The sequence below is a fragment of the Polyodon spathula genome, chromosome 3 (assembly GCF_017654505.1).
Source record: "Polyodon spathula isolate WHYD16114869_AA chromosome 3, ASM1765450v1, whole genome shotgun sequence".
NCBI classification, from domain to species: Eukaryota; Metazoa; Chordata; class Actinopteri; order Acipenseriformes; family Polyodontidae; genus Polyodon; species Polyodon spathula.
This window is the reverse complement of record NC_054536.1, coordinates 77,576,897-77,601,020: the sequence shown is the minus strand read 5'-3', so window position 1 is coordinate 77,601,020 and position 24,124 is coordinate 77,576,897. Positions and strand designations below refer to the sequence as shown.

General features: G+C 36.1%; 1 protein-coding gene across 1 annotated transcript in view; it reads left to right on the top strand.

The window, feature by feature from the left end:
• Positions 1-24,124, top strand: part of LOC121313432 (suppression of tumorigenicity 18 protein-like) — a 98,767-nt gene that overhangs the window by 38,650 nt on the left and 35,993 nt on the right. The window contains exons 4-7 of the mRNA XM_041245957.1: positions 11,871-11,977; positions 16,430-16,481; positions 17,393-17,423; positions 23,525-23,712. Coding sequence (XP_041101891.1) covers positions 11,871-11,977; positions 16,430-16,481; positions 17,393-17,423; positions 23,525-23,712 — 378 coding nt within the window. The remainder of the gene's footprint in view (positions 1-11,870; positions 11,978-16,429; positions 16,482-17,392; positions 17,424-23,524; positions 23,713-24,124) is intronic.

Sequence of the window (24,124 nt, the reverse complement as noted above, 5' to 3'; positions counted from 1 at the left end):
GTAGTCTACAAAGTAGCAGGGTATGCATATGATGGATTAGGAATAGGGTTTTCATATGTATTCCAAATGTATAACCTGGATATTTTTATGATTAATTCAACTTTACTAAGGTCAACAATATGTTTTTGTATATACAATTCATTGTGGTAACCTGCTGACCTTCCCTATTACATATTTGTGAAATCCTTACAATCCAAGTATTTCAGTGTAAATCTTTTTTTCTGGATTTGAAAAGCGAACATGCCCTCAAGGGAAAAAGCAAAAAAGTCAGGTCATGCTGTGTATAGTATAGACAACAAAGTAGCACTTTATAACAGATTTGTAAGCAACATGCATTCAATGAACAATAGCTTTTCAGACAAAATAGTCACCTCAGTTTTTACTCTGTGAAAGGTTTACAGTAGAAGAAAAAGCACTGAAGTTAATGAATGTATTTCATGTATTTGAAAAATATACCATTATGTAAATGAATTATTACTGTATCTGATTTATGACTTTTGAGTACTGTGGCCATGGATCGTGGTGTATTATAATTAATTAATATTTGCTTTATACTTCCATCTTTTATTAAACCTCAGAGTTAAGTAGACATTTACATTTTGTTAAAGATTATTTATTTTATTGATGCATATAGTCATAATCATGGACCATCTGCTGAGTTGGCAAGCTTGGTTCAAACGCTGTCCAACCTCTGTAACCTTTTAAGCATAATGCTTTCAGGGCTTAACTGGCAATGTTGGGGGAATGAAACTAGTGTGATAGCTGAGACTTGCATTCTCTAAAGACATCCACTGCTGCATTATTCACCTTATTTTTACATGTACAATCTCCAACAGAATCTACTGTATGCATTAATGTATGTATTTCTGAATTAATTTACAGCTTGCTGTTTAATCTTAATTATTCCATACATGCCCTTTTTAAAGTTTAAATATTTCATATTTTTAAGCAGGTTTAGTATAGATCATACTAATTAGCACACAGTATGTTCAAATGCCAAATGCCCATAGTGTATGGATATACTGTGAGCCCCACCTAAAGTTATAGGGCATATAAAAAGACAGAGTAGAAGTTTCCTTACATTAATCAACATTTTTTGAGATGTTGCATGTGTTAGACCTGTTATTTGACAAAATAACTGCAAGACATGTATCTCTTTTATGTGAACTCAACAACTCTTTAGAAGGTAATGGGAAATCTGAAACAAACCAGTTGCATTACGGTAGCAGTTCCTTTAAAACTTATTATCATGAGCTGTTGGTAGTTTGAATCTTTTCTGACAGCAGATTCGTTTTTGTCGAAGAGGATTGACAACATACAGGATACATTGATTGCAGTATTATCTGTAATCATGGATCATAAGAAATGTTATATTTTAAGATTTTGTTTATAAAAGAAGATGAAGCTTAATTTTGCATTCACTGCAGCTTAGCTGCAAATAACTACAGAGCCACTACACATTTGGCAACATTTACTGAGCAATACTTCTCCACCCCTAAAAAATAAGCCCTTAATAAGAACAAACTTCATCTGGCTCTTTAATTTTCTATTAGAACTCCTTTTAATGCCTATAAATACTTACGTTTGGCTAAGCTTATTCAGACTGGGAATTTTTTTGTTTTCAGGAAAATCCGAGTTAACACAGACTTATACTGGCATTAGTTAAAGACTATGGTGTGTAATCCAGGTAGCCAAGGGATTTTGCCACACATTGCAAAAATCACTTAAAACTGTAAATATTCTCTGCTCTGGTATTGTACAACCCAGGACATTTTTTGTATTCTTGACTGAACTTCTACAATTTCACAGTTCTTAAGCAGTGTTTTTATAAAGCCAAATTCAATTCATGGCCCCTTTCAATATGGTGAATCAGTCTTCCAGCAAAATCAGTGAGAGACAATCTGGTCTTGGTTAGAACCAACAGCACTTAAATTAAGCCCATAAGAGGGCTGTTTGGGCCTCATTATCAGGATTTGTAAGATATTGGCCTGAGAGATAAAGCTCCAGCCTCTCTGGGCAGAGAATGTTACCATTTTGGTTGTATTCCCTATTTGAGTTAAATTCTTGGAAGTAAGCAACAAATTCTGCACCAAAGTAAATTAACGCTTACAACAGAAAGTAAAACAGTAGTAGAGGTCCAATGTGACCCAAGATTCAAAGGAGATCTGTGACAGCCATTCTTATTTCATGACACTGCTAAATTCAGTTTAAGGGAATATATATATATATATATATATATATATATATATATATATATATATATATATATATATATATATACATACACAAACTATAATTTAACCCATATTGTTCATAAAGTAAACATATCAGTTGTATTTGTTCATGACGAAGATGCTTAAATGAACAAAGTGTAGTTGTTTAATGACAGGAACAGCTGACTCATTAGGCGAGAGCAGTGAAAGGTAATTAACCCTGGGAAAAGTACAGCTGCCACACGAGCTGTTAATTTCAATACACTCTGATTAGGAATCAGTGTTAAATCACTGGTTCTTTGAAAACTGCTGTTGTGATAAACTTTCTTCTTTTAGAGGGCCGAAACAGATTCAAGTACAACCAGTGTCAAGATTGTTTTGCAATTAGAGCGTGCCTTTTTTTATTCATAGAAAAAATTCTGGGCTGAAAACAAAGTATCCGGATAGCTTCATGTGCTACGTTCATCCAATAGCCAGTCTTGTCAGTAGTTATGTCATCATTGTGTGTTTAGAATTCTTGATATTATTTATTTTATTTTTATTTTTTATTTTTAATGAAGCTGTCCTGCCTTGTAGAATTGATAACAAAGCAGCAGGTCCCAATTTGTCAGAAACAGAAAACACTGTATTGTGGCATGAATGCTGCAAAGCTGCAATGATTTTTACAGTTGTCCCAAAGTGTCTTATGAAAACCAAGACTCTTTTTGTATAAAATCAACAGATTATTGGATTATTCCCCAATGCAATCTAAAAGTTTCAAGGAGGCTAAAGTGTGAAGAAGATTCAGGAAAATTCAATGTACTTTAGTTATCAGGTTCACAATAAAACCAGTGCATCAGGTTCCACATTTTTAACAAGGATGCTAAATATATCAGTTACAGTACTAACAGTCTCATAAGTATTTAAACATAGGTATGATCACAATTACAGAGATGTAAATATACTTGATATCCCTTTTTACACCAAAATGTAGTATACATCTGGACTGAAATAGGAATGTTTGTGTTACACGCGAGCTAGCGCAGTTCAAAGGTATATACTTGTCTGATAATTGGTACTTGAGTGAAAATAAGTTTTGTTGTTGATGTTGGGCATGTGTTTGTTGAAATGTACATGGATATGTACATTGTAATTTATTCACCTGGAATACCATTTACACATAGAAAAAAAACACCATAAGTTCTCCTGACCATACGTTCTGTATTCTGTCGTGATCATGTGCTATTTTGTTACCACATCCTTTGATGTGACCTCATCAATAAGATACATATACTGTATGGTCACTCATAGCAGGCAGACTGTGTGAATTTTATTAACAAAATAGAATAGTTCTTCATTTTATCTATTTGTTGTTATTTATTTTATTAAACTCATCCTTTATGTATTATTTCCCAATTATGCATGCATAATTGGTATTAGTAATTATTTCAGACAGTTTAGTTGATCCATTTCTGAATTATGCCACAAAGAAAGGGCATGCTGGTCTAAACAAGGCAAACAGCTTATATGTTTCATCTATAATTATGTGTAGTTGCAGTGCACTTATACATTCATTACAAGGAAATGTTAAAGTAAATTGTACCATCTCGCCCTGTTTATGCTTTATTATGCTGAAAGAAAAACACTTAGCATGTGAATTGAATGTGGAAATTATTCCTGGGGAAACTAAACATGGAAGCTACCCCGCACATTCTCCCTTTTTTCTCCCATCCCCAGATCAGAGTGTAATTGCCAGTAATCAGGTCTGTTTGCTGCTGATAAAACCACTCTCAATGCGAGAAACCCTCTTTGTGTGATGACTCAATTATACCAGAAGTGCCTCATCAAACCTGGCCTATCAGCTGGCTTAATAAATAAGGAGGAAAACTTGCTGCAGGCGCATTATAATTCTATTCATTCCATAATTAAATACATTCCATTTTTAACTCTTCTTTCAAAGCTCTGCTTTAAAAAAGGCTTTTTGAGACACTGACCATGCACAGTACATTTACAAATTCGCTCAAACTCATAATTCAAGAGAAACTGATAATCTTTTGCAAAGAGTAACTGGCCTTTATGAAAAGGCAGCATGTCTGCACTGATTACCTACCAGATCTCTATTTTTTCATTGTTTTTTTTTTTTTTTTTTTTACATAGTTTTAATCATGACAGTTGCAGAACATGCAGTGCTCTGCTGTTAAAAGATTTTTTTTTGTCTGAACTGTAAAGACCATCTGCTCACTCTTTTTCTTTTGGTATTGCTTTGTTTAATATCATGGTAAGTTACAAAAAAAAACAAAAAAAAAAAAAACAAAAAAAAAACAATACCAATACGTGTATGACACACTGCCATATATATTTAAATATGTTTCTTTAATAGTTTCACAGTGATCACAGTGATATATCAGGGCCAGTTTTTTTGGTCTGTTTTTGTTAATCAACCAAGAACTAACCCAGCACTTATAATAATACCTCTCTTTGCCTGCACCAAAGTTGTTTTTTGCTACAGTGAATTCTTGTTAAAACAAACTCGGATTAGACTATTTTCCTGATAGTACGAATTGTCTAAGGTCCCAGCAAATGTAGCAGTCACTTATTGTAAATGGCTTCGTATAATACAAATTATTTTGGAAACCCTCTCAGAGAAGACAAATTTGAATATAATTGAACACCCTAATTTGAACAACTGAGTGTAAATGTTATTGGGAAATTGACTTGCATCCACACTAGCCCCTCTGTACTGTATTTTAGTGCTGTTTTGGGGACTATGGTACATTTCTTGTTGCCATAGTATGCACGCAAAAACGTGCACAATCCTTGCAGACAAAAATGTAGGTGTTGAAAGCAGTGGATAATGCACCACTTTACAAGGAAAAAAAAAAAAAGATGTTGCTTCAGATTTCTACATTTCCACAAACACTTTGTCAACCATTCTGAAAACCGGGATACAATAATATAAGCTTATGATCAGCAAACTGTAGATGCAAGTCGTCATCATTTCTAATTTGCTCAATACCCTGATGTTGAGGACACCTTGCTTTTGTGGTTTAAAGACACCTGTGGTCAAATTGAGGCACACAGGTTTCAAGTGCAGTTCATTTGCAATGTTTACTTTTTAGAAGTTAACTTACAGCTGTATTTTCAGTAAAACGCACGGTACTTTTAAATGTATAATACACGTCATTGTTCTGTAATTGAAATTTAATTTCAGTGTTACTGTAACTTCAATAAAAACTGACAGTATGCATTTGTATTAATGGGAATTGACTGTATTCTTAAAGCATTTATGTTTTTTCACATCTGAAAAAAAATTGTGGAAAAGCTTTGTACTGGTGGAAAAGCAAAGAAAATAAAGGCCAGTTTACTATAAAGCATCACTAATATATAATTCACTTCAGGGCAGATTTAGCACAGTATCTCGACACACTAAGAACAGTAGGCAGATATTTATTTTCCTACTGCCACAAGGCATGAAGCTGAAACCTATAGAATGTGTCAGAGAAATTATCAAAGAGTTATAAAAGCATAGATTTGTTTAGCTATAGGCAGTTCATATTCATGTTGGGATTTACAAATGACCCACTACATATGAATACTGGCCATTATGTTGTACTTGAACTGCTTTTACAGTAACACCAAAGACATTAAGAAGAAAGCCTGTGTGCTGTTTTCTTCACCTTTCCTCACCTTGATTGTTTTATACATTCTTATGCCGTCTTAAAATCAGTTTTAAAACACTAAAGTAAATCAACCCTGCTTTGCGAAAAGAAGGCACAAGTGGTATTTAATTTATTGCTTAAACTGCACCTTTTTTAAATGTTAAGACCATGAAAGAACATAGTATTAGGGAATGTACTGATTTCAATTAATCTAATACCTTTGTCAGTCTCATATACATACCATTTAGGAACAGATAAGCTTGTGTTTTGTTTAGTTTTTTTAGGACAGTGCAGTTCAATTTGTTTCATTGCTAACTAAAACTTTATGGAAAGACATTTTTTTTAAAACAAAATTGTAAAATTTTGTTTTTAAAGTTACAAAGAAACACTGCTAGGTTAATAATAATGTTTTTGGGACAAATATTACATTTCAAGATCAGGCCCATAGCTTTTCAGTGGACGCAGACGTTCCTAAAGTAGATGTGGGGATTGAAAGTGTGTGGCAAACTAAGAAAGGTATTATAAACATAATGAATGAATAAAGAAAAATCTCCCTTTCATGAAATATCAATTGTTTCACATTTATAGGAACGAGGAATAAAATACAGAACCCTATTTGCAAAGTGTTAACTAAGTTATTCAAATAATATATAGAGGTGTGCAGATACTCTGAGTTCGGTGTTTTAAGTTGTTAGGTATTATTTAAATTAGTGCTGGGATGAACACAGGATTTTCATGTTTGGATATTCGCTCAATTTAAATATTCGTTCAGATTTTCAAAAAGTAATAAAAGCCATTATATTGCTCTGAACGCAGGCAGGGGCAGGGGGTGTGACCCCTGTGTGTGTGCTTTTATTTTACAGCAATACCTTACAATATGTAACATGTTAAAATAGAAAAATATCCCAGGAGTAAAGGGATATTACTTTATCCCAGTGAATTAACTACAAAACAAAGGATTCCAAGTAGCAGTTCAAGTTAAATGCTGTTTTGTTTATTCCCGAAATAAATATTACATAAAGTTGACAAGTCGGCATTTTATTTATTTATTTATTTTATACCTTGCCATTGTCATTTCTTCACAGTAAACAGTGGCCATCAACTTGGTTTCATAAAATAATAACATGAGGTTTACTTGTGCCTTTTTGTAGCTGAACAAGCAAACGAAAAATTAAATTCAAATAAAACAAACGTGGGAATGCCATTGTAAAGTGAAGGGGAAAAAAACTCACCGTTTTGGTTCTTGTTAATTACATTCCACAAAAATTGCAACAAAATATATATATATATATATATATATATATATATATATATAATATATATATATATATATATATACAGTGCCAAGAAAAAGTTTGTGAACCCCTTAGGATTTTCCCATATTTCAAACCTAAAATGATATTAGATCTTAATCTAAGTTCTAATAATAGATAAAGATAACCTGATTAAACAAATGACACAAAAACATAATACTTTTTCAACATTTATTTATCCACAAACGAATCAATATCCATATGTGAAAAAGTACGTGAACCTTTAGATTCATTAACTGGTGGCACCACCTTAAGCAGCAATGACTGTAACTAAGCATTTCCTGTAACTGTCGGTCAGTTTCTCACATCGGTTTTGAGGAATTTTGGCCCATTCCTCCTTACAGAACTGCTTCAACTGTGTGACATTTGAGGGCGTCCTTGCAGGGACAGCTCGCTTCAGGTCCTGCCACAACATTTCAATGGGGTTTAGGTCCGGACTTTGACTAAGCCGTTCTAAAATGCAGAATTTCTTCTTCTGCAGCCATTCCTTTGCAGATCTGCTTGTATGTTTGCTGCATGACCCACTTTCAGTTCAGCTTCAGCTCATGGATGGATGGCCTGACATTCTCATCTAGAATCTTCTGATACAATGCAGAATTCATGGTTGTGTCAATGATTGCAAGCCGTCCTGGTCCTAAGGCAGCAAAGCAGCCCCAAACCATCACACTCCCACCACCATGCTTGACGGTTGGGATGAGGTTCTTCTGTTCGAACACAGTGTTTGGTTTTTGCCAAACATAACATTTCTCATTGAGGTAAAAAATGTTCTACCTTTGACTCGTCTGTCGAGAGAACATTGTTCCAGAACTCTTGTGGATCATCTATGTGCTCTTTGGCGAACTTCAGACAGACAGCAGTATTCTTTTTAGAGATCAGTGGTTTCCTCCTGTCTATCCTTCCAATAACACCATTGTTGTTCAATCTTTTTCTGATAGTTGAGTCATGAACACTCACATTAGCCAAGGCGAGAGTGGCCTGCAGATCCTTGGATGTTACTCTGGGGTACTTTGTGACTTCCTTGATGATTTTCCAGTCAGTTCTTGGAGAGGTTTTGTCAGGACGACCGCTCCGGGGTAGAGTGACTGTGGTCTTGAACTTTCTCCATTTGTAGACTGTCTGACAGTGGATTCTGTGGAGATCTGTCTGACAGTGGATTTGTGGAGCCCCAGATACTTAGAAATGGTTTTATAACTGTTTCCAGACTGATGAGCATCAATAACTGTTTTTCTGAGATCCTCAGAGATTTCTTTTGATCGTGGCATGACGTGTTTCCACACACCTGTATGGTGAAGACCAAACTCAAAAAATGCTTTATATAGGGTGGGACCTCCCAAACTCACCCCTGAAGATCTATCTAATTATTTAAACACCTGATTCTAATTATCCCCTTAATTGAGCTGATAAAACCAGGGGTTCACTTACCTTTTCACATACCCTGAATCTTAATTACTCATTCTTTGTCTAATTCATGCATCATTTTGTTTCAGAAGACATGGAAATACTGGTTGTGATTCAAGAAGGCTATCATTGCAAACTATGGAATTTCCATAATTATCACTGGGGTTCACAAACTTTAATATACAGTATACACTCTATATAAAAATTAGCCTTTTCTGGCAGTTGGGTACTGTTTAAGCAAGGCATTACAGAATGATGTGCTTGCCTTTTTTTTGTCCCTTGAAACTGGCTTGTCCTAAAGTAGCATTTTTGTCCCAGATGGCTTTCCAGAGAGATCACTGTGTGTGCGTGGGCATAATCTGCTTTGTTTACTTTTTGCTGTCTAAAACTTTATAGAGGCTCAAGAGCTGCTGTGTTGTTTCTGTGTTTTTATATATTAATCTCACATATCACACAGAGCTCTTTTTCATTTGCCATTTGAGAGAGATGGTAAATAAGTGTAGCGAATATGAACATCTGATTTTTGTGTATGAATACATGTCAAAAAAAAATATTTGTTCGAATATTCAGGTATTTTTCCCAGCACTAATTTAAATGGAATAAAACTTGAGCAAAGGGCACCTTTGGTTGTCCTTGTGTACAAGTCTGTTGAGCACCAATCAGTAACAATCCAACAGTGTGATCTGTGAACTGCCTAAATCCACTCATATTTTACCTTTTTTTAATCATTTTTAATTCACTGTGAAATCTTCACTTTTGTGATAAAAATACATGGATAATTCATATAGACATATGAGTATCAGGATATCATAATACAGTATATTTTTTTTTTTTTTTTTTTTTTTTTTTTTTTAGGATAAGCAAATAAAAGTATTCTCTATTTTGGTTTTGGTTTATTTGCATCCAACAAGCTGACAGAGTGTGACATTGTTTTAGTAAAATCCCCTCAGCTGTGCTCTTTGCACCCTTAGCCTTGTGGGATAGGAGAGACAGCAGATGGGGTTAGGGCAGAGAGGTGATGCCACTGACAGCAAGCGTCATGGTTACCGCATAGAAACTGTGAGCATCACAAAGCTGCTTTCCCCCTGAGAAAGCACTCAAGAAAGGGAAAACCAGTCCTCTGAGAAATGTTATTTGTAAATATGATTCAGCAGATGACATGCTGCTGGGAATTTTTGTTTACTTAATGTGCTATAGTTACAAGCCACAGATATTTCTTAACAGTTTTTAGACTGTATCCACAAGCGATGGCACACACATACAAACTATAATGTTGACTGATCTGCCAACAGAACTTATTAAATATTGAAAGCCTTGTAACTCTCTCTTGGGTGGTTTACATTAATTACAAGCATGTGATTATACTTCTGACATATTTAGTAATAAGTTGTAAAATATAAAACAATAGTATTGCATAATATAACACACAGCTATTTTCCGTTCTGTAATTCATTTTCTTCTCTTCATAGTAAGACAATAAATGCTCATTCTCATTTATTATGTACAGCATTGCTTCAAAGAATACTCTTGATATGAGCTTGGGATTTTGTAATGTCTGATTACAAATATAAGTGTATTTTTACTTGGTAGCATGTTTAAAATAGCAAAACATTCTTGCAAAATGTAGATTCAATGACAGTTTACTAGAGCACCTGTTGTTTCGTATCTATATCAACAGCTTAGGTTGAGGGGTAATTAGTAAACTTGTTAAATTTGCAGACGACACACAGCTTGGAGGAATGGTTGACACGTCTACAGCCATACAGAAAATACAAAAAGATGTAGACTGCAAGGAGAAATGGGCAGACAAGTGGCAAATTAAGTTTAATGTCAACAAAAGTAAGGGTTACAAAAAAATTAGGTTCGAAATATAAATGGGAGATTTACAGTACAGACAGGTTGTAATGCACTGGTGAGTACAGACAGGTTGTGATGCACTGGTGAGTACAGATAGGATGTAATGCACTGGTGAGTACAGACAGGTTGTGTTGCACTGGTGAGTACAGATAGGTTGTAATGCACTGGTAAGTACAGACAGGTTGTGTTGCACTGGTGAGTACAGATAGGTTGTAATGCACTGGTGAGTATAGACAGGTTGTGTTGCACTGGTGAGTAGAGATAGGTTGTAATGCCCATTTGAGTATGGTTGTAATGCACTGGTGAGTATAGACAGGTTGTGTTGCACTGGTGAGTAGAGATAGGTTGTAATGCCCATTTGAGTATGGTTGTAATGCACTGGTGAGACAGCACTTGCAGTACTCTGTCCAATTCTGGTCACCACAGTTCCAAAGGGACATTATGGCCCTGGAGAGAGTCGGAAAGAAACAGGACTAATCCCAGGGCTTAGAGGAATGAGCTATGAAGAGAGGCTGAAACTGCATCTGTTTAGCCTAGAGCAAAGAACAAATTGAGTGAAATGATTGAAATCTTTAAAATCTTAAAATGAGTTCAGATAGTTAACCCTAACCAACACTTTAAGCACAGCACAGAAGCCAGTGCCAGAGGACACTGTTGGAAATTAAGTAGAGATTGACTTAGGACAGTGGGGAGGAGACACTTCTTCACACAGTGAGTGGTGAGAGTATAACATATTACCTAGCCATGTTGTTGAGGCAGAGTCATTGACAAAGTTTTTAGATCAATCAGCTACTAGGAACTGGATGTGCTTACATGGACCAAATGGCCTCTTTCCATTTATATTTGTTTCTGTATTGTACTGTGTACTAAAATAGACTGCATGCTTTACATCTTTTAGAACAAATTGAAAATCTAATTGTGACAAAGTGAAATGTTCAATGGAGGTGTAATAAGTTAATATAATGCAGAGTACATACATGACTGGATATGATGACTTTAACATGTAATGCTTGACTTTAAGATATTTCAAAAGAGAGAGTGTATATTTTAAATACTTAATTTGTCTTAATGATTGTTTTCCCTTGGTGGGCACTTAATTTGAGCTATTTTTACATGTTAACAGTATCAGTCAGTGTTGTATTATTAATGAAATACATTTATGTTTCTGTCTAAATATAAAATAGTTTACCATAGTTGCTTCAGTGTGCTTGTTTATTATATGAAATAGGAAATAAATGACAAATGTGCACAAATGTATATTACTTTGTTTAATAAACATACAACCAGAAAATACACATTCAATTTAGTATGCCTATAAAGTCATCATTTGATGGTGATATTTGTTACCTCTGATATATACAGTACATGTTTCAGAATTTACATATTTTTTTCTAAGAACATGAAGTATTTCATAACCTTCAAATCTATTGAATATCTATTTCTGTCCACAGAGAATGAATTTCACTCCTGCATACTGAAGCAGTCACAGACTTGCAGTTGTAGTGAGAAGTTAGAACTCTCTGGAACAACCTGTAAATCACCCTGTATGCAAACAAAGGTAAGAAATGGAGCACAGTTAGAAAATCACGATTAACCACTGAACCACAATGGTTCATGTTGTTCATCACAGGTGCATAAGATCCGAATGGAAAATAGAACACTCCCACACATTGTATTTTGCCAAATCTCACTCTTATTCTTTAAAAGAAAATAGAAGCTAATGTTTCAACCAAAAAAAAAAATAAACTGACACTATAATGTCTGGCTTTGCTATCCATAAGGAACAGGTGTTTGTCAGTATGTTATTGCTCTTGCATTATAAGATTATGGATGATGTGTTAGTCTAGCACTGGATATCATTGATAAGTGGGAAGTGCACATGGCAACTTCTGTTCTTATCTCCTTCATTATGTAGATATATTAGATTGTTGATTCTGCGTGCTAGCAACAGTGTTTTACTAGCTTTTTTAATATCCTGTGAAGAAAACAGATGGCATTAAAATAATTCCTTGTATTTCCTTTAAACTGCAGAACGACAGGGTTTGCTGTTGACATGTGTAATATTGTTTTTTAAATTTATTTCACTCAGAGCTATGATAAAACAATTTTAAGTACACATCACCCACTGTGGCTAATCTTCACAGCTAGTCTGCCTAAACAAGTAATCTTATCAGAGAGTGACCTAAGAATTAAGCATTATACTGGTTAAATGGTTTGTGAAAATGTTGGAGGCAAGTCAAATTAAATACTGGGGCATAACATGATGATATATTGTGGATTTAGATAAACAAGTGAGCTATAGAACTGAATGGCACAATGAAAAAATAGTACTATCCAAAACCTCCAAACATGCAGTCTGCCTCTGGGACTATGATACACTGTATATATGCACTTTCCACTATGTTGGTTTCTGCATGCATGAGATCATCCACGTGAAAGATCATAATGGAAAAAAAATATGCAAAACCAACATTGCTTCTATCTTCTGAGTGTTCGTTATTTTATGTCTCACAAAATAAATGCAGTATTTGTTTGAGTTTTGTTTCAATAGCAATCATACATCCACCCACATGTGCATACATACACAAACACAGGAAGCAAATGTTTCATGAATGTATTTTTCCCTATAACCAATTGACATATTTTGTCTCATATACACCTATCAGATTTGTGTTAAAGCAGTGAAGCCTTGACATACTGTACTTACAATAATTGCTAATATCTTGATCAACTGAGTACTGCTACTAAACCAGTTATGTACATTATAATACATATATTTAGTTTGCAGATAGTTGCATCAGAGTGCCCCCAAAACCAGCCATTGAATAATTGTACATGTATTTGTAATCTATTTTCAGACAGGTATTGTTTCTATATTCACAAAGGGTGGAGAAAAAAGATGAAAGAATTTATAATTCAATTCTTTTTTCTGAGTAGTTTCTAAGAGGATTAGTCAAACACAAAATGTAGTGTTCAAAGAGGACAGTAATTTGATATTCTGAAACATTTTAAATTATTATTAGAAGCTAATTGATTTATTAAATACAAAAATACTTCAATGAGAAAGCCTTAATGGACAGTAGCATTCAGTAGAAAGGAATTAGAAGTCTTATTCAGTGAATGAACCATGCCCTAACTTCTAAATGAGGATACTCTACAAGGTAACTGAATACAGTAGGGTGTGTGGTCAAATTATCTTGGCAGGATGTCACACATTTGGCCTATCTTGTTGTTTTGTTTTTATTCAATGGCCCTCAATTGAAAACTGAATTCAATTTTTTGATTGAATACTAATTATTTCAGTGTGTAAATCATTTTAAAAAATGTTAACGCAATTGCTTTCCTAAAATTGTTTTTAATCGGTTTCATAGGAAACAATCACTGCATGAAAACAGCCTACCAAACATTAATGCAGAATAAACAGTTATGTAAATGTATGAAAATTGAAGGTCACTGTATCCACATGGACTTGGATAAAATGTTTTTGATTTTTTTAATGTTACTGTTTTTAAATATATGACAGGTCAATCAGCAGGACAGGGTACGCAAAGATTGAAAGATTTTGGGGGATTTTAGGGTCATAAAACTAGATTTTCATCAAGGTTGTACCTGTACCTGTAACACTGTAAACAACTTACTTGTGGTAACTAAATATATAAAACTAAAATGAGCCAAGCGTCGTAAAGAGAGCACAAAACATTACTGGCACTTTTAATAGTTTTGTCTTTCAAGAGCTGTTGTTAAATGTGCTGGTTGTTGTGTGATGTGGAAAAGTGTAATGAACTAATCGAGGACATTACTTTTACAAAATGTAATCCACAGTGTTTGGGAGTTGTTTCTCTCAATAGGCTATAGTAATCAAAAGTAATGAACCTATTATAAGCAGGACCTTGGAGAGCACAGTGTGGCAGTAAGAGTGTGGCACATAAAAGCTTTATTAAAGGAAATTAAGGTCCATCACTGCCACACCTGCTCCCCTATTATAAATGTATGACAGGTCAGTGCCTTCAATCACAGCAGCAAATGAGAAAGAGGAGTCATGTTTCCCATTACCACTGGAGTAACAGCGTATCCTGTGACTCAGAGGTTTCAGAGCTGTGAACACTATGCACATCCATCAGCCTGGAATAATTATATTTAATAGTTTTTATTATTATTATTATTATTATTATTATTATTATTATTATTATTATTATTATTATTATTATTATTTGTGATCTGTAAGCAGCACTGAGTGAAAGTGGATTGTTTTTATCAACTTTTTTTTTTTTTTTAAATACATACCTTCTTTTTACATAATAGTGTAAATGTAAATGTTTTTTTTTTTGTTTTTTTTTTGTTTTTTTTCTGTATCAAATTATTATTATTATTGTGTGTGTGAACAATTTCAGATATTTTCTACATTACTGCTTTGGTTTGTTTATTAATATGGCATGCCTTTTTTCATGTCCTGTATTCCTCAACCATCTATTAGTCATTTTTAAAAGAAATACATTACCATAAATGGAAGATTTATAAAATTGCAAGCATGTTAGGAATCAGCTACAGGAATACATTATGAGGGTCGTGTTTAATACAGGGCTGCAGAGAATGTTGGAATGCTGTTATCCCTTTTGGCTTAAAAGATTTAGGCTAGATGAGAGTATCCCCAAAAAAAATGGTTGTATATGGAGGACGACTGAAGAAAATCTGCTTTTTCATGCCAACCAGTAGGAGTTCTGATACCCATTACCTTATAAAAATCCAGGGAATAAATCCCAATGGCACTTGGCAAGTTTCCCTCTAAGTACGGAATCTGCCTATCCTAAAATTAAAGAACAGAAAGGTTCAATTAAAACTCTAAAAGGATCGAAAATAGAACACTTTATAGCATAGCACTAAGGAAACAATTGCGACATTCTGTGGTGGTGTCAGATGCTGACATTGATATTTTCAACACAGTTGTGGTCATTGTGATGCCATCTGTCAACTTTTCCACAAATGTGTTAACAATGATCAGTGAAATGGCAGCTGTGTCAGTCCAGAGATGATAATTAATCACTATCTCTGTTTTCTACTTTCACCTGAAAAAGAGACAAAGAGGTTTTAAAAGCTTGTGATTAATATAAAGCTTGCAAGGTTTTCAGACAGGAAATCTATAGTACAAGTGCCTAGTACATTCATTGGTCAGTCTACAAACCAATTCCAGCAAGTTCCCATCAACCTGTAAGGTATGTAACCCTATCTCGCAAGCTCAATCCTGCCGTGCTTTCAATTACCACTTTCCCCAACTACCACCACCTCACTCCCCAACCACCACCACCTCACTACCCAACCATCACCACCTCCTTCCCAACCACCACCTCACTTCCTAACCACCACCACCTCCTCCCCAACCACCACCACCTCACTCCCCAACCACCACCACCTCACTCCCCAACCACCACCACCTCCTTCCCAACCACCACCTCACTTCCTAACCGCCACCACCTTACTCCCCAACCACCACCACCTCCTCCCCAACCACCACCACCTCACTCCCCAAATACCACCACCTTACTCCCCTCGGCTCACCGCGCACCAGCGACCCCTGTAGTCTGGCCGGGTGCCTGTGGGCTTGCCTGTTAGCTGCCCAGGAGCTGCGTTGTCCGCCTATGCTGTAGCTCCTGGGCAGCTGCATGGTGAATCCGCAGTGTGTAAAGAAGCGGTCGGCTGATGGCACACGCTTCAGAGGACAGCGTGTGTTCGTCTTTGCCGCTCCTGAGACCACACAGGGGTGGTAGCGTTGAGCCGAGCATAAAAAAATAATAATTGGCCATTCCAAATTGCGAGAAAATTTTAAAAAACCATTGCCAATCCTGTGCATAAACAAAAAAGGGAAAATCAAACCAAACCTACAAGTTGTAAAGTACATCTGTAGCAACTGTGAAACAATTCTTGTTTAAGTGGCACATTACTCCAGCATCCTGCATCAAAAGTAGCAGCCATAGTAGTTGTCTTAGTAATTTTTATATTTTTCTTTCTTATGTAGATGGAAGCAGAAAGTGAAGAAAAGAGGCTTCAAAAATGCAAAAGAAGCAAGGGTGAGTGGGTAAATCCCGACTATCTCAACATAAAACATGCAAGTTCCTGTGTTTAGGGCCCCTGTAATGCTCCTTCACTGAAGTATCATTTTAATCCTTGAGTGGATTATTTCCCTTATTATATTTTTGAAGGCTGAAGTGCTCAAATATAACATTATGCACAACGTGTTCATTAAAGTGGAGTATTAGCTCAAACGAAAGATACATTTGTATGATAGATATAATTAAAATAGCTGACAAAGGTGCATCATTACCCAAGTATCCAAAGACTTTTAGGTCTCCTCCTATTGACCGATTACATAGTTTAATACATGTATGCAATATCTGGCAGATTTATTGACTGCGGTCTATGAACAAGGTTATATATGAGATGCTACATGTCAATGTGCTTTCTGCTTAAATGCATTGTAATGTGATTAATGAGTTTATTACAATTAAGAAAATAAGAGCAATACATTACATGCATCCTTTTTTACATTTTTAATATTGTTTTAATGCTACAAAAAGTATCTTCCAATTTTTTTTTTTTTTTAAGTTTCCTTATAAGAAATTGGAAAACACGTGCATGTAGTATTTAAAAAAATAAATGAGTTTTTATTTATTTTTATTTTTTTTTTCTCCAGCTTTCTCTGGTGCAAATAAATTTTTGCCCATTGAAAACTAACAACAAAACATGCTCTGTGTTTTTTAACATGTACAAACCCATATCAAAAATTATTTATGTTTATGCACTTTCATTTTAGATAATGCAATTTAAAGATTTGAGCTTAACCTGTGGCTGTATAATTAGAGCTCACCTGTGTTTTTGGCAGGTCTGGCACTGTTACTGTTAAACAGGTGCGTGCATTAAAAACTATTGCCGTGGAAATGTAAACATACTCATTTTTCTCACTTTCTTTTCTTGTTGACAGTTCCTGTAGACTGTATAGCACAGGCTCTCAGGTAAGAATGAATGTATTTTTATTATCAACAGTTGCTTGTTATGTGATCTGTTTTTTGTTTACCACAGTGCTCCCTCGTTTCATAATTTGATTATTCATCAATTCGGTTTATTCCTGGTTAGGGCATGTTGACTGTAACCTTGTACTGTACTTTATAGTATAAGGTCACTTCACTATTCACGACCCTTGACAGTGTTTAGATGTGTAAGTCAGACAGTGAAAAAAACGACAGAGCACTGTCGGTGTCTGTATATATACAGTATGAGAAAGGATGGAAGTTGTTTTAAAACTAGCAACTCAGAACTACTGCTTACTTAATTATCTGTCCACTAGCATGGTAGTTCTTCCCTTAAAGTTGACTGCTGTAGGTTTAATTTGCACCATGTCAAGGCACAGCAGCTAATGCCTTGTTTCAACGGCACTCCCCACAGATTTCTCGAATAAAAGTTATTCACTTTCAATTACGAAATGTAAACATTACCGCATGGGTATTTACCTCCTAAAGAGGGCTCAGTAGCACTGCACAGGTACCGAACCAACCTGATACCATTCCCGGTACCGACCTGGTTCCGATCCTGTAACGTACCAGTACTGACCCAGTGCTAAAGTCACAGAACCACAGAATCATGCAAAAAGCCAGCTCACGCCTTCCCAGACAGCCTCCTGTCTAGGAGTGTGCTTGGATTCTGAGGCCAGGCTGGCCACTCTGTCTGACTGCAGTGCACAGAATAGCAGCCTGTTTGGAGCTCTCAGCTCAACAGAGTGCTCATGGTAGTAACGTTCCAGAAACTTCTGGGCCTGATGGCAACAGCTTCCCAGACCCTTCCATTGGTCTCCTGAGCATGTGCCCTGTCTGCAGGCCTGGTTCAGCAGCAGGGTTTTTCAGCCCACGTTAAACTGTGGCCGAAAACTGACAGTGTCTCACCTCTGTCTAAAGGCACTCTCCTAGTGGAAACAGCCGGCCCATCTACGCCTATGCGTAACGCTGGACAGTGTCCCCAGAAGGGAGGTCGTCACCACTGACGCGTTCAGCCTGGGCTGGGGGGGCACTGTTTGTAATGGCTGGGGTGCGCAAGGTGTGTGGAACCTCCCTTGGCAGGGTCTTCACATCAGTGTTTTAGAGCTGCATACAGTTAACCTGGCCTTGCAGAATTTTTGGCAGAAGGTTCAAGTGAGACATTTGCTTATCCATACAGACAACACAATAATGGTGGCTTACATCAGCCACCAGGGTGGCCTCAGGTCGCCCAGTCTCCATCGTGTGACTCACAAGCTTTTGCTCTGGGCATGCAAGAACCTCCTCTCATGTGAACCCCAAGGTGGTGAGCCACATTTGGGAGAGGTTTGGGAGAGGAATCAACCCTTGCCTCCAAGGAATCAACCCACCGTCCCCTCACCCTGCTCCCGCTGTATCTGGAGAAAATCAGGCAGGACCGGGCCAAGGTGCTCCAAGTATCCCATATTGGCCCAGGAGAATCTGGTTTTCAACCCTGATGCAGCTCTTGAGCGGGCAGCCATGGAAACTGGCGATGCACTGTGACCTGCTTAGTCAGGCATGGAGGACCTAATGGCATCGCGACATATCGAGTCTGCAGTTCTGGGTCTGGCCCCTGAACATTTGCATTTGAGCCATCTGGGGCTTTCCAATAGGGTTATTGACACCCTGCAGAATGCCAGAGCAGCATCCATGGGTTCCCAGTACGGGTATAAGTGGGTCATCTTCCAGATGTGGTGTCTGCCTCGTGGGTTCGACCCCACAACCTGTCCCATGGCAGTTATACTGCAATTTTTGCAGGACCTTTTTGACGAGGGAAACTCTCCATGTTAAAGCTCTATTTTGCAGCTATTTCAGCTTGCCATGTCAAAATTGAGCCCCTGCATTCAGCTGAGTGGAAATTTTTTATCATTCAAAGTGGCTTTTTTGCTGACAATCACCTCCGCAAAGTGAGATGCAGGTATTCTTGATAGCGAAAGCTGGCTTAATTTTTACAGAGGTCAGGACAAAGGTTAAGCCTTGTACCAATCCTGCTTTTCTGTGGAATTGGAGGCTTTCCATCCACCTCCTATTCAGTCTAACAAAGAGCAACAGCCCTGGCATTCTACGTTGATAGGACGAAACGTTAGAGGCAGTCCAAACTATTTTTTGTCTGCTATGGGGTAAGGTCCCATGGTCAAGCTCTATCTAAGCAGCGGCTGCCCAAGTGGATAGCAGACACAGTCAGGACTGCCTATGTGCTGGCCAACTTGCACCCTCCAGAAAAGCTCACTGCCCATTCCTTCAGGGGCATGGCAACTTTGTGAGCTTTATTCCAGGGTGCATCTGTCAAGGACATATGCTATGTGGCGGTGTGAGCTACTCCCCATACCTTCATTGTCGTGGATCCTCAAAACCCTGGTTTTGGAACCAGAGTGTTAAGGGCATCTTCCTCGTTGACCACTATAACATGGACATAGAGATGTTTTCTCAATCATTTTTTTCACCCTAGCTAATTACCGGGGTTCCAAATGGTAACGTACAGGTTACCCTTGTCGCATTCCAGTCGTCTGCAAACTTCCCCTTGCAATGGCTTTTTTACACTCACCCATTTGGTAATGGTTACATTTCATACTTGAAAGGGAACGTTATTATCATAACCCTGGTTCCTCTAAATTTAAATATAACCATTAACCTTCAAGGTCGCTGCATCCATGATTGCAGCAGGTGTGATGGAAAAATGATGCTGAGATCTGTAAGCCAGTTCTTTTCGTCCCTCAGTGGCAGGATCACTACTATGTCAGGCTCAAAGAGCAGCTTTAGTATAGTCAGGGCTGAAATTCTGACGGTACTCACCGGTACACTGTACCGGGACTTATTTTAATGCCGGTACTGGATACTAGGACTTATTTAATCTGCTTTTCATCCAACACGCTTGCATTCCATTCTTTCACACTAGCACAACCTTTCTCAAATATGCTTTCATTCTGCACAGTTCATGCTGCTTGCATTCTGTTTCCTAATACTGCTTCTCTGTCTCTTAGCTGCTATTGGCCCCATTAAAGCCAATATAATCACTGCATGTTGACTGGCCGAGCTTTCATTCTGATCAGATTTCATTCTGGCATGTGTCACAAATCTCCGCCCATTTCACTTTGTGTCAGTGCTCATTGTTTGATCAACGAGAGAAGACTTTAGCAGTGAGACGTGAAGGAGTAATTATTATTTTCTAAAATTCAGAGAAACTATCTGAATATTCGAACAACCATCGCTGCACGTGAATTGGAAGGCAAAAATCCATGTCAGTGCCCACCATAAATTACACAGATGATAAATATTAGAAATAATTATCACAACATACTGTCTTGCATCTATTTCCTTGCCAGAATTTGCGCGAAAGTTTATAAAATGGATAGTGGTATGTGAGACAGTAGGGATTAACATAAAAAACAAGATCAACAAAGTGCTGCTTCAGATTTGGCCAGATTTGGCCAGTTATGAGGGCTGTAAACGAAAAAAAAATCTCGCCATTTTGGTTTTCTTTGTACAATGCTCCCTTTTCTGTAGTTTATTTAAGTTAAATTTGAGTTTGCAGTTGCGTTAAAGGCATACGCAAACCACAGTAACGATATTACTTTATGCAAATGTATAATTTGTCACTTTGATATTGTGTAGGAACTACAATGCCACGGATGTAAAAAAAAAACAAAAACAAAACCCTGATGTCTACTTTTATAATGTTTCTGCCTGAAATAGACTATTTTTTTTTTCTGGATTAGATCATGGTATAATTAATCTACACAGAAACACAACTGAGAAGCACACATAATGTGTTGTAGTATAAGTAATCAGTAATCAGTAAAAAAAAATGGCCAAGTCATAATACCTGGTACATTAAAAATAGAGGGTATTTCAGCCCGTATTATTCATTGTTTGACTTGGACCTTTTTGTATCATTTGTAAATAGCACAGTTTTTTCTTTATACACATTTTATTTAACATCCCCCTTTTTTAGGATATCTTGAAACAAAACTCCCTCTCTACAGCAGTTATTATTTCTCAGTACTTTAAGGGTTAACTTACATTATATTACAGTACATGACTGAGTGATACATGCAGAAGGGTACAAAGCTTTCAGTATTTTCAGCTTCTTTCTTTATGATGACTTGATTATATTTTATCAGTTATTTTGTAAGGCTTATTTTTAAATGTACTGTGTACCACCTGCACATATGAGTACCTGCACTTTTTGTTGAGAATTTCACCCCTGAGTATATTAATATTCAGGATTAGGGTCTTTAGGAGGTAAATACCCATTCAGTAATGGTTACATTTCTATTTCAGGGAACGTTTGTCACAGTTACAGACATTAAACTGGCCTTGATTCTGAATATGAATGCTTTGTAAAAAAACAAAAAATACACATTTTCATAAATTTAAAAATGTCTCAGTATAGTAAACAAGTTTCTTGTTTTCAATCACAGCTGATTCTCTGACCCAATTCAATTAGTTTTAGCGAAGAAAGTGTTGGGAAAGTGTAACTCTGATTCAATGTAATTCAAGTGATTCAAAATTTGTTTGAAAAATCTTACTACTGTTATTATTATTATTATTATTATTATTATATTATTATTATTATAATTATTATTATTATTATTATTATTATTAATGATTAGTAGGTTCCATAAATAATGTGAAACACAAAAAGAGGTTCCTAGGATAAAAAATAGTTCAAGTACTTTTTGGTGACATTGACAGCGTTTATATGCAAAACTCATGACATTTTTCCTCACAACCTATTTGCTGTACTTTTCAGGAAATGCGTTGCTATGCAGCTCTGATTTAGGAAAACAAATCAGCTGTACCAATGCAGATTACTCAATTCATAGTCATTTAAGGGAGGGGATATTTAAATGTCTGTGTCTGCTTACTAAATAGGAAAAGAACAACTCTGAATATCGTGAGGAGAGCTTCATGCGTTGCCATAAAGATAAAATCATTTAACAAGAGAAATTAATTAAAGTGTTGTTGCGCACATTCTGAATTACGCTGCAGATTAGCTGCTTTTGTCTGGTTGCCTTTCCAGCACACACACAAAATTATATAAAATATAATTTCTAAAAGTTTTACTACTCAGAATGTATATTTCTGTGTGCGTGTTTGTGGAACATCTAAAAATTTAATTTCATTAAGACTAGAACCGCCTTTTACAAAACATGTTTTTATTTTGAATATAACCTACAACATTTTTATTATATATATATATATATATATATATATATATATATATATATATATATATATATATATATATATATATATATAGTATGACTGTAGAGTTGATTTTCACGTGCATGTAAACCAAGCCATTCATATTCAAAAAAATTACAAAGGTTTGCAGTGCAACAATTCATTGTACAGAATTTTTTTTTTCAGATGATTTGTTCAAAGCCATTTTGTAATTGTAGTCATCTCCTATACATATTACTAGTGTTTTTGATTTCTGGTTTGTGTGTTTAAAGACTAAATGTTTTTGTAAAAAATAAATTATATTTCTGCTGGTTACAACAATCTTCTACATGCGGAGCTGCCTTATGGCTGTTTATATTGTTATGTGCCTGGTTTTCCCAGACTACCAATTAATGGCATGAATGTGAAGAAACTTTTATTTGGAATCAGTTAATACATAGTCGATTATGAGTTAAATTAATCTAAATAAATATTTCTCCACATTCACTGTGCTACTTACATGAACTTCCATCAACATTGCTTTCCATCAGCTTGTTTGTTTGTTTGTTTCTTAAAAGGGTAGCATTCAGAATTCATACCAGCTCAGAGTAATTTACTACATTTCCTTTAGAAGCAGTAAGCCCTTTCAACAATAGATGCTCTCAGTGGAAAATAGGACTATACTGTATAGATAATAATTTAGAGGAAATTATGTGAATATTGGTGTATGAAGACTGCATATTTCTTTTTGTTTCCAGATGGTATATGATTACCAAACATGTTAAAAAAAATAGAGTGAATTAGCTGCAGATCTGAAACAGTCAACAAACTATGAATCCCCCAAATATGTAGCCATAGCAACACATGTGCTTCATTGTTCTTTGTCTGCTCTCTCCCAGTGCCTATGGCTCCATGGCAAGAAAGAGAAGTGCCCAGGAAGTTGTAAGTGGAGCCCCAGTTAACAAGAGGAAGTCTCTTCTGATGAAACCACGTCATTACAATCCCAGCAATGACTGTGAGGAGGAGAATAAGGACTTCACAGAATCAGAGGGCAAAGAAGAGTCAAGGAGCACTGACTCTCTAGCAGGTAGATAGATGTCCTCTTGTTTTCGTCTGTTTTTTACGAACAATTGACAGTGAATTTTAAAATGTCATCTGTTGCGTACAAGTCTGTAACTATAGTTCTTTCAAATTTGTATCCTTTATATTAAGTGTGCTAATCTATATATTGTACTTTTTTTCTCTGCTTAGGCAGGTTGTTGGTTGATTGGCATTGCACAACAGTAAAGCTGGGCAAATGCGTTACTGTTGAATGAACTGGGGTTTTTCTGTTTACTTGTTTAATTAGTTTACTACTGATCACTTGTATGTTTTATACACATCAATACTGTCAACATTTATTGAGCTTTTTAAAATGAACTGTTTTAAATCACAATAATTGTCCATTGCACCTTAAAATTGAAATTTATTTCCTTCAAACTTGAAGCCTCTGTGTCCAC